The 11722-nt window shown below is 40.6% G+C and overlaps 1 protein-coding gene across 2 annotated transcripts in view; it reads right to left on the minus strand.

Annotated features, from left to right (window-relative positions):
- galnt18b (UDP-N-acetyl-alpha-D-galactosamine:polypeptide N-acetylgalactosaminyltransferase 18b) overlaps positions 1-11309 on the minus strand; it is a 148200-nt gene extending 136891 nt beyond the window's left edge. For both annotated transcript variants that reach the window (XM_066700416.1, XM_066700415.1), the window contains exon 1: positions 10814-11309. In XM_066700416.1, coding sequence (XP_066556513.1) covers positions 10814-11051 — 238 coding nt within the window. In that variant the 5' untranslated portion in view covers positions 11052-11309. The remainder of the gene's footprint in view (positions 1-10813) is intronic.
- Positions 11310-11722: the final 413 nt, after the last annotated feature.

The raw sequence follows: 11722 nt of genomic DNA on the forward strand, positions 1-11722 counted from the left end.
CTCACCTTCACTTCTGTACCTAAGAAACCTGCACGGTCAGATATATTTTAAATTGTGAAATGACTCCCCCGAAACAAAAAAAAATAGACATAAAAACCGTGAATGCTAATTATTCCACAGAATCAAAACTACATCTGTGCTTTCTTATCAAAACAGTGCTCTCTGAAAGCAAAACAGTCCAGTCTGAAAACACTCTGGAAACACAACCAATTCTAAATCAGCCACAGCTATAGCACCAAATGAAAGACATTTTTTTCCTCCTTTAAAATTCCTTTTAAAAATTCTATACAGCCTCTCATTTCTCCCTACAGCCCTTGGAAATGAATTAATTTTCTATCACACCAATAGTACTCACTGACTTGCTAAAATACCACAGCTCTGCAACACAGACCACATTGCAGTGACTTGGGGAACCTGCAACACATACTGATTTTGGGAGATGGTGACCCCATCTTCATTTACAGTCAGGGAACAGCAATCTGTTGCATTTAAAGGCTGCTGAACAGCGGTGCAAATAACACTCTTTGTAGCACACCTCAGCCAGGATTCCAGAGATTTCTGTTCACACATACCTCATTTCAATTGACTCGGCTCCTTCCGTGGACCGATGTAGGAAAGGGGCTTTCCTGAAACAGTAAGCAAGTGGCATCCCTCACAAGAGAGCATTCAAAGTGTGGAGACATTTCTACCAAGGTTGTGATATTGTTCCTCTATGAACACAGAACCACTTGAGAAAATGGGATCTGCAGCAAGAGAGTTTATGTAGTATGTATCTTCAGTTCTGTTCACATCTTATCAGATAAATATATATCACCAGTAGTTGCAACAACGATTTACGTAATTAACCTGTTTTTCCCCTGCTGAACAGCACACTTACAAAAGTCTGTAACCATGAGCTATTCAAGATGAGTTTGTATTTGGTACAGCTGCAGGCTGCTGCCAGTCCAATATCATGTGTAGCTGATAGCGAAAGCTCTTGCTACTTGCTCTTCAAATGTAGCAGCAAACAGTCGAGTTTTGGGAAGTTTAATTTAGACCAATGCCTCCAGCTAGCCAGGCCAACTAGGCAGCTGTTCAAATCTGTGGCTCGGTGCAGTTCTCCCAATTCTTCTGTGCGCTCCTTTGTACAAAATATTGCAGACACGCAGCTGATTTTAACGAACCTAACTTGGACTATAAAAGTGAAGAGCAATACATACAATGACTGTGGGGGCAATCAGCCAAGAACGTGAAAATTGCAATTGAAACTCCATAAGAATTACAAGACTTCAATCATCGAGCAAAGACCTGATACAGTGCCAACCTGGTATAAATCACTGGCACAGCACTGCCAGTGACTTGCTGAAAAACCCATCGTAAAACCAATAAAATCGTTTTAATATTCAAACACCCTGCAGATCCCTTAAAAGGAATGTATGAAGAATATAAAAAGGAATAAGTTATGTATGCTCAATGCTGTACATTGCTCCCAGAAGACAAGGGGGGGAAGGAAAAAGACCAGCTGCTTAATTCCAGTTCCTTTTATTTCTCCCTGAGATGCATGCAGTAATAACCTATGGGTTCATTAATATGGAGCTCTTTGTTTGTATTTTCCTTGAGGTGCATTAATTCAGTGTTTTGCATAGTGCACTATGTGTTTGGTGCAGCCTACTCTAAATTATTGAAGTACTCGGAAGGAAAGTACAATCCTAGGTATTGCCGGGTTGCTGCATTTTATAAAAATAGAATGATTTGTAGTTGTTTTTTTCCAAGAAAAAGTTCTATTAAGCATGACCAGACAGAGTGTACCAGGAAATAATACATTTCTTCCTTGAGTTGGGAAGGCAGTTCCCAAGGTAGTTCTGTACCAGCAAGTTATTAGAGCCGCAGACTGCAAGGGGAAAAGTAATTTCTTATAATGCACCAACTCAGGAGGCAGGAGATAGCCAGAGATATTGATCTACAGCTCATCAGGGAGAGGGGCACTCCCACAACACAGACAGAGTAATCACACAAATCAGCAGGATTGAGCTGCCGCCCCTTCCACCAAGACACACAGGTTTCTATAGACTGGGCCCGGTGGGGGACAGATGTGCGGTCAGAGCACACTGTGGTGAAACTGTGACCCTGTGGAGAAACACGGATGTAATCAAACGTATTTATGACCCTTACTTGAAACCATTCTACATCACGATTCATTTAGTTATTTGATATGGTTAATTAAACTATACTTATTCACATATGATATCTTGACGTGGTATGTTGAACACTGAATCAACTAATGCTTCTATTTGATTACATTTCATTCAAGACAAGGGGTTTATATATATGTTTACAGACCCTCCATATATTTCTACAGAGTGACAGTGTATGCAAAGCAACAAGTAAGAAATGGCTGTAACAAAGCAAGGTAATAGAAATGTCTTCTTCAATATATTTAGCAACAAAACCTTTAATGTCCTATTTTTTTGCGAGACAGAAGTAAAGGTTTGATCTAAAAATACAACCGATCTTAACACGGGAGGGGGCTGCTTTGATTAATAGGCCCTGTCATGATGGCCAATAGAATTTGCACTGTCTATGTCAAACAAAACTCTTTGTGATTGCCATGAAATAACCCCTGCAATAAAGCCATAAATCAGACTGAAACTAGGGCCATCACAGGAGCTGGGTACAGCCCTAAGCTGGACAACTGATTGGCTGAGCCCATCAGTCATCCTGAGTGACAGCCACCGAGCTTTTGGAACTAACGGAACGTCCCTGGGAAGACTAATTATGACACGGATAAGATGCTAATGTTTCTGAAGCTGTGTAGACCAAACCCTAACCTAAAGCCATATTAAATCTCTCCGATTATGCCACTGCTGGAAAAAATTACTCGGAGATTGGGGAGAGAGGAAACAAAGACATCAAGAAAGTTCATAGCACCGCAAGGTGAATCTGAAAACCAATTGTAATGTACGTAGTACTGCTCTGGGCAGACTCAGACATTTATGTCACTCTCTTCAGATGACAATGTAATCAGACAGTTCTACCAACTGTGAAAACTCAACTTTCAGCTTTTAATGGATTCTAAGAAATCTCTTCTTTAAAGCCATTGGGTTCTGACACTTTGCTATTTAAAATATGGAGGGAAAAGCATGAAAAATTTAAATTCCCTGATCTTTCCTCTTCAAAATTCGCATCCTACTCTAGATTGGGGAAGTGTATTTTTATCATCTGTTCTGAATACAGCAGAGTCAATGGCAGTTTATTTTTCCAAATATATGCCAGTAGTAACGGTAACTCTTCACTATAGAGATGTGAAATGGCATTTGCATATCTCAAATGCTCCGATGCATGAAAGTCTTCTGAAATAGGCATGGACATGATGTGAGAGTCCAAAATGAGCAATTTAGGCTACCAGCTCTAATTCACAAGCTTCAGAATGGTGTTGTTTTTTTTATTTAGTTGATTGTTGCTTCAGTATTTTTTTAATTTAACTTTTTTCTTTCTTAAAATTTGGAATTTCTGAAGGCAATAACAAAGTAAGTTACCTGCAGATTAAAAAATTAACTGAAGAAAAATAATTGGATCAAAAATGTAATTTCTCCATATCTACACAACAGTCATTACAAAAGTGGAAACTTTGAGCATGTTTATCAATGTAGTTAAACTCTCAAACTATAATTTCAAGCAAAAAAGATATAATTAGGAAACTGTAATGTGTTCTGCTTTTATAGCATTTCAGTGAACATATTAATTATAAAAAGGTATTCTGGTTTAATTTAATGAATTAATGTCAGACCTTCAAGCTTGTTCCTTTCACTTTATATACATCAAGACATTTTACAAAGAGCAGTTCAAACAGAAACACTGATGTAGTGTAATGTTCTGTATTATAACATACATCGCTTGCATACAACAACTTAAAAATATTCATCCATTTATAATAAGCCTTTGGCATAAAAACATCTGTTTGGTTTTGCAGTCTAAATTACATTGTGTGGCACTTTTGTAATGCTTCATTCTTTTCAAACTGTATAAAACCCAGTCTTTGACAAATAAATATTTGTGGTGTATCTTTTTTTAAGTCAACCTCATTAGGATGTTTAACAAATTATATTTCATATTATCAACTAAATTAAATTCAAATAAAAAGAGAGAGAGAGAAATCCCCAGAGTCCACCAAAATATGTTGCTGCCAATCAAGTGGAGGTTACTCGGAAGAATGTAAAAATACTGAAATGTTAATGTCATGTCTCAAAAATTATGTATTAGAGAAAAAGTGAACATCATAATGCTTACGCGTTTCGACTTCTCTTCCTCAGAGCACATCTATACATATACACAGTATGATTTACTGCCACATAACCACAATAACACCAGTAATAGTGATCACGCAGCACATGCGCTGTAAAAGGTGCAGATTGAGGTAGATTTAGCACAGCCGGGTTTATAGCGGCGCATTAACATCTGCTAAACAGGGACATTTCTTCTCTAACTGTCGCGTCTCGATTCTACTTACAGTACAGCACGTTGTTCATACAAAATAGTTATAATAATAATAATAATAATAATAATAATAATAATAATAATAATAATAATAATAATACAACTGTTGAACTACTTCACCATCTTAATAAAAAGAAAATGATACTTTCTGCATGTGTTTGCATTGCTTTCCAATTTATTAAAACGATATCCGTCTAAATTAGCCGGGGTGGGGGTGCCTGCAGATCGAGTTCAGCCCGGCGACGAGAGCGGGCGGCCCGTGTGCGCTTGCGCATTAGTGTCTCTTGCTTGTGTTGGTTATTGTGCGTCAGGTCTCTGTCCTGGTGTCCGTCTGTTTCTGAGGCTCATCTCTTGCCGCATCCAGCACGTGTGGAAGAACCGGGAAGAACGCAAAGCGTCCTAATGACAAAAATACTGCCGTAAAGATTGCAATTTGTGACACCACGATATAAACGATATAGCATAATATGAAACGATAGACGTTTTTCTATCGTCATACGATATATATCGTCATATCGCACAGCCCTATGAGACGTTACTGTAAAACCCCTGTCCATGGTGCTAATGTGTATTTTTTTGAAGCATGCCAATCAAGCTTTTCATGTTGTGTATCATTTTTTATTATTATTTTTTAAATTCTCACAGTTGTTTAAAACAGCATGGTAGACTTCAAAGTTAAAGCTCTGAATCAGTCTCCCAGGATTCCCTTCTGTCAAATCTGGCAGCCTCGCTGTCCTTAAAACATTTCAGAAAGGGTTTCAAACAGCTCTCCCATTCAAAGTTGCAACACCATTAACCCTCAGAAACTGCTTTTTCCACACATAATAGAGCTGATAAATTCATGATGGGGAGGAAAATAAATGATACCACTTTGAAAAAGCTTTTATAGCAGCTTTGTGTATTATGATACTTTCCTTTTATGTACATAGACTGACAGGAATGGAATATACTAGCGGGCAGCACATTCTACACCAAGTTGTGATTTTGTTCCCCTGTTGTTGGAAGAGATCCTGTTTCTTCCACACCCTGTTCTGTTTTTCATTAACGATCCGGTCGAGTAATCAATTGAGCCATCTCATGGAGATGCTGGAGGTTTTTTGATTGATTTAACAACATAATTTCAGTCACTGATGTAGATAACTGTAGAAATGCGTTATTATTACTGTCTCACACCGGTTCAGCTTGGGTTCAAATAATGACCACAGTCTGTCTGTCAACAGAGCGTTTAAAAGCAAACACAAATCTGCCCTTTTTTAAGCCACACACACATTCTCTCTTTCAACCAGACTGATCCAATTCTGATTTCATTAAAATCCCTAGTTCAAGTCCACTTTAATTTGAATTTCTTGTCAGCAACTGCAAACTTGAATTAAATAATTAAGCAAATCATAACATTCAACTTAATTCGGTACGTCAGAAAGTTCTTCACTTTTATCCTTGCTTTGAAGTCAGAATGTCATGGAATGACATACCAAGCCTCCTTACACTCAGTCCTGCATACAAGTTTCCAACAGCAGCCTTCAGAAAGATAACCTTATTGACAGCCTACTAAATGCAATGCCCACCCCCTCTCGGTAAAGTCAACTACAGGGGCACTACTTGAAACGTCCTGTAAACTATAATGAACTTCCACGAGCGGTTACCCTTTGAGGGGGCTGCCAATCATCAGGATCCTCTGAAAGCTCACAGACAGGAAGGGAGAGGTAACCAAAGCAGGGTCTGCTGCTGAAAAGTGAATTAAATGATAGTGATGATCATTTGTTGTTGTTTTTAACAAGGCTATGGTTTTGCCACATTAACACTAAACTCGGATAGTAAGTGTTCAATCTGCTGGAAGCACGGAAAGCCTTGGAGGAAGCTGATTGCAGTGGGAGGTTAGCTGAGCATTAAGCCTTATCGGCAATGAGAATAATTAAGCAGAGTGGAAAAGCCTGATACAGCAAGCTGTGCTTTACAATGAGCTCAACACGCGCTCTACATTTACATGCTCTGTAAATCCTGTTTATTATAATCCCTAAACACCACAATAATACTCTTTATAATTGGAGTTTTGATCCATTGTGTTCCTTGGCTGTAGATACCATGTGCATGGATGGAGGGCTTTGCTAATCAGCAGCTAGCACTGGAGCCACAGGAACAATACGAGCAGAATTTGAATATCCAAATCGCCTAGACTCAAATGTGGATGCACTGGTCATTATTACCTGTACAGTTGAGCCACTGGGGTTATTAGATGTTTCAGAGTTTCTGCCACAGCTGTCCAGTACCACAGAGCATGTTATTATATTGCTGGGCATTGTGGCACCACCATTAAACAACTATGTTAGCATACAAGACATCCTTAAGCACAGAGCAGGCAGGTCATCTGACTTAAGTCATTAGCCTACTTCATGAGTTGAATTCCTTAAAGGGCTTATACCTATCAAGATAATGCTAAATACCTTTGCCATTTCAATAGGCCTACATGTGCATTCTGGAGGACAACTTATTCGATTTACAAACCTATATGCACGCCTGTCATTTTGGAGACTATCAGAATTCCCTCTTCATGAGATACGACCGCCATAGTGTGTGTAAGTGAAAACTGGGACTGACCATCTTTTAAAGGGATTGTTGTATCTTGTTCAAAATTAAAAACGCTGATACTTCTACCCACTGGCGTCCGGTGATGGAAATCTTCCCAGCACTTTCTCCATTACCTCAAAGTATCAGCCAGAATGATATTAGAACTAAAATATCCATCCGTCTCCACTGACGGACCCAGGCAACCACTGCATTTGATACAATATCAATTCACAGTTTTTGATACCAAGCAACCAATATTTTATCAATACTGACAAATAGTAGTCTCCTACAAAGGAGCTCAGCAGGAATGTTACAAAGATGAAACACAAACTAAACCAACTAGTGTGCCAGCAGTGCAATGTGGCACTGTCTCTAAGAGGAATGTTTTGTCAAATATTTTGCCAAGTGCTAAAATTATAAAGTTCAACACTGCCAGATTTTTCTCACTGTGCTTCCATACAAAGAGATTGTGTCTGTAAGAACTGAAGCTGGTGTCACAATGTCCACACAATTCACAAGAATGATAATATAGCCCTAACCGCCAAACCGTTTTAAGATGAACTAGTTATGCATGTCAAACACACGTCTTTAGTATGAATTTTTGAGAATATAGCCTACATTACTATAAACGTAAAATGTGTAAGTATTAGTTTTGTTCACCCGTGGAATATCATATATCTACAAATTGTTGACTTTACAAGCCTTGGCAAGTATGAATGCAATATGTAGGCCTAACATATTATTTGTAATTCTGTTTGATGCATCAAAAAGAGCCTTTATACAAATAAGATCAGTGCACCTTGAGCCTTTACAGGCAAATGTGAAAATGTGAACATTGGCTGCATTGGTAATGAAATCTCTCGATCAAATACACATTCAAGGGAAAGCTGCTGGAGACGATGCCATCACACGACTCATGAAAGAAAAATCTAGACTTCAGCAGGGACAAAATACCCATCATTAGCCTTTAAAAATCAACTTGTGTTCAACAGGTACACAATTTGTACGAACTACGGGGTTTTGGGTTATATTGACTCTTTAAAAACAACTCAGAACACATGCTCAAGCCTTTGATTAAAACCCAGCGTTTGTGTAACCTGAAGGCACAACAAAAAGGTAGAATAGGATTTTTTCTTTGGAGTGAAATACAAAAACGAGTGGAAGCACCACCAACCATAGCCTGAATTTATAAGAGATGTAATAAATAAATAAATCTAAGTATATCAAATATAAGCTACAGTTTTACATTCCATCATGCATAGACTAAGTGATTGATGAAACTGTGGATTTGTCAAATGGTTTCACTACCTGAGATATGAAGCACCTGCAGTTTCCTTTAAGTGGCAACCAAGTGAAGTGAAGTGAATTGTTGCTGGGAGATTTTTGGTGCCAGCTTGTGGAAGGAACAGTATGAGGGTAGATTACTCTCTACAGGGTTGATATCTCTATCAACAGGCACCTGTGCAAACTGGATAACTGCCCACATTCTTCTTCTTCCAGAGAAAACCCACTTCCCCCCCAATATAGCTCCGATGTGTCTCTGCTAATCAGTGAAATGCCTGTGTTTTGAATCAGAATCTGAAACTCTGTCAGACATTTCAAATGCTAAGTGTTATTTTTCCATTGTGCCCAACTAAAATCTGCTTGATCTCTCACATTTGACGGGAACTTTTCTTGATATCCCCAACCACCCAAACATTAGTTTGAAAGTGCAGCCTATATTGGCAAGGCCCTATTGATTTCCTTAATGGAAGGCTTGCTTTTTTCACTTAAGCATTGCACTTAAATGGTTCTGTGCCTCCATTGCACCTTAAATGAATATATCTCTCTAAGATATAGAGAATCGTCTCTCCAATCTGCTTTCTGTCTAATTGAATCCTTAGATTGTAATTACTGCCACAGTTACTTTTAGTGGTAATAGCAGTGTTAAAGGCTTTGACTATTAAAGGAAAACACTTTATGGAAAAAAGGAACAACTGACAAGGACATTTTACACCTGATTATGAATACAGAAACAAATAAAAACTCCTTTGCATGACAAATGGTAAACCAAACCAACTATCATCTTTATAAATATCAACAATTATAATAATAACAACTTGTATGGCAGCGTGTTGATTACACCTTTCTTCACTCCTAATTCCTAAAGCAGGGACCACCTAAATCTCAATTGATTTTTAATTATTGTATATGTTCTGTGTCTCCCAGTCGTTTATGAGTTTAAAGCGCCTCTGTTAATAAGAGAAGGAATATACACAACAAATCTTTAAGCAGTCTAGACACTCCAACAACACTTCCCCCCTCCCTTCAGGATCTGAAAGATTAAAGGGCTATACTCCACAGCAATGCTTTCTGCGCGTTCCTGTTTCAAGATTACGCCAGGATGTAGTTTGGTTTAAACAAGCCAAACATTATTTTTTGTGCAAAACACCATGTTCATGCAAAGTTGGTTACCCAATATTGTATCCAGTTGTTTAGATATAATGTAAACCAAGTAACCCCACTGTGTGTTTAACTGTGTACTTACAACAGTTATAATGCTGTGGAGAGAACATTGATAGTGCATGATCTGAATGTACCCATTCCACTTGCTCCGTGTAAGAAACTTTTAACATGTACAAGCAGTGGGGAGTTCTACAGTGAATACTTAATGTTAATGAGAAATCATCCTCTTCTGTAATTAAATGAAACAGCTACTCAGAATCCATGCAGAAGGTGCATACATTTAAATATTGAAAATAGTAAATACATATTGTATAAATATTACTACAGTTTAGCCAATTTGAGTCTGATGAACAATAATGTATACCACAACGTTACAACTGCACATAGAAAACGTTTTGTAGCAGGATATGTAACCTTGTGGGATTTGAGGCTTTTGAAAGAACATGAAAGAGAAGTTACGGTTGTATCACCGTTGCACAGGTGTCATGAAATCAGCAGCTACTGCCCCTTTCCACAGAATTTCACATGATGAGAAATGTGCAAGCCGGAGACCAATCCAGACAACTTTTGGTACAATAAAGTACCGTAATCCCTCATGAATGAATATATGAAAACCACAGGATGAACACATGAATATGCCATGCACCCCATGCGAGTTCTCATCAGGGTTAGGTAGGTTCATGTGCTCAGCATCAGACCCCAGGTGATGTTCAGGAGGTACTGATGTTTCATCCTGTGGTATTTATTACATGGAATATCGGGGTCTGTATGAAATGACGCGTTTCTTGGTGAAGCGCAATGTGTGCGCTGATCGCGGGGTTGGTCACGCAGCGCCGCTGGGACGCTGTGTAGTGCTATAGTAAGCGCTCACATTGTCCCAGTAAGCGGTTATTGGGGCTTCATTTCGACACGTGTTCAGTCACATTATTTGGAGCTGCATGGACATGTTCATAAATTAGACAACAACGATTTTCTTGAATTGAAAACGCAAAGGTCTGGGTGAGTACGGATCGTAATGGTACCGGATAGTTCACCGATTAGCTTCAGTCAGCGGTTTGTGAAGCATGCCGTATGTTTTCCTACAAGATCTGGAGATGAAATGCGTTATGGTATCAAACATTGCACATCCCCACTCTCCCACCGCCCATGTTCAGGCTGTTTCGTTGGGTTATGGGCTTGTTCTGTTTGATTGTTTCATTGAGCCGGTCCTACTGAATGCAAATCATTAAACACAGCCTTAAATCAGTCAATAACTACATCACTCAATCAGGCAACCCGTTCAGAGAGACACACAGACTGGATACGGAGGAGATCCGCACATGATCGGTACCTTGTATGTGCTGGTTGACTACACTCTCCAGGCGATCCAGCCTCTCTATAATCCGCAAAGTTTCGCCTTTGTTGTCTTCCTCTAACTTTTTCTCCGGGACGGGCTCTTGAACCTTGATGTAGACATTGGCGATGTAATTAGTGACCCACCCAACGTACAGCAGGCACACGATGTTGGTCATGCCACTTAAGATCACGCAAGTAGACACCAAAGTTTTGCTCTTCCTGGTGCAAGCCATCCTGATATCCCTCCATATAGCCTCCACAGCTGTAGCCCAGGAAGACAAGTGCGGCGCCACGGCCCGGCTGTCGGGGGCTCAGGCAGGCAGGTCGCTCCGCATGCCGGCCGCGGCTGTGCGCTGGTGTGTGCGGTGCGGTGCGGTGCGGTGCGGTGCCCACGCTGCGTGTGTGCGATGAGGACCGTGAATTGAAAAAGCAGGCTCACCCGCTGCAAAGTGCACCAAACTTCGCTGCCACTGCCTCCCCGGCGCGGATTTCCATTGCAAGCAGCGACCGGCGCACACAGCGCCGCAGGAGCGGAGCGGGCGGGGCGGGGCTGGCGGGGCGACCGGCCAATGAGACGCGGGGACGGGCTGCTCATTTCATATTCCAGCGCTGTCCGGGCCAATCAGGCTGGAGAGGGCGTGTCCTGCTGTGCGGGGCTCCGGGCAGCGGCGGCGTGCGAGGCTGTGCTGCAGGACCCCGGGAAGTGAGATCTCAAAGGCGGCCTGCTTGCGGCGCTGGGCATGGGGGGCCTCTATGCGAAAATGAGGTGCAGTCGCGCCCCGGGCACAGTGCCCTCATGCCCGCGTCTGCCCGCCGTGGCTCGGGTTCACTGGGCTGCAGTTCCCTCGCATCCGCTGGTGAAATGAGGAGAGCAACACAGCACATGCTTTCTGTCCTTTGCTTT

The sequence above is a fragment of the Amia ocellicauda genome, chromosome 4 (assembly GCF_036373705.1).
Source record: "Amia ocellicauda isolate fAmiCal2 chromosome 4, fAmiCal2.hap1, whole genome shotgun sequence".
Lineage (NCBI taxonomy): Eukaryota > Metazoa > Chordata > Actinopteri > Amiiformes > Amiidae > Amia > Amia ocellicauda.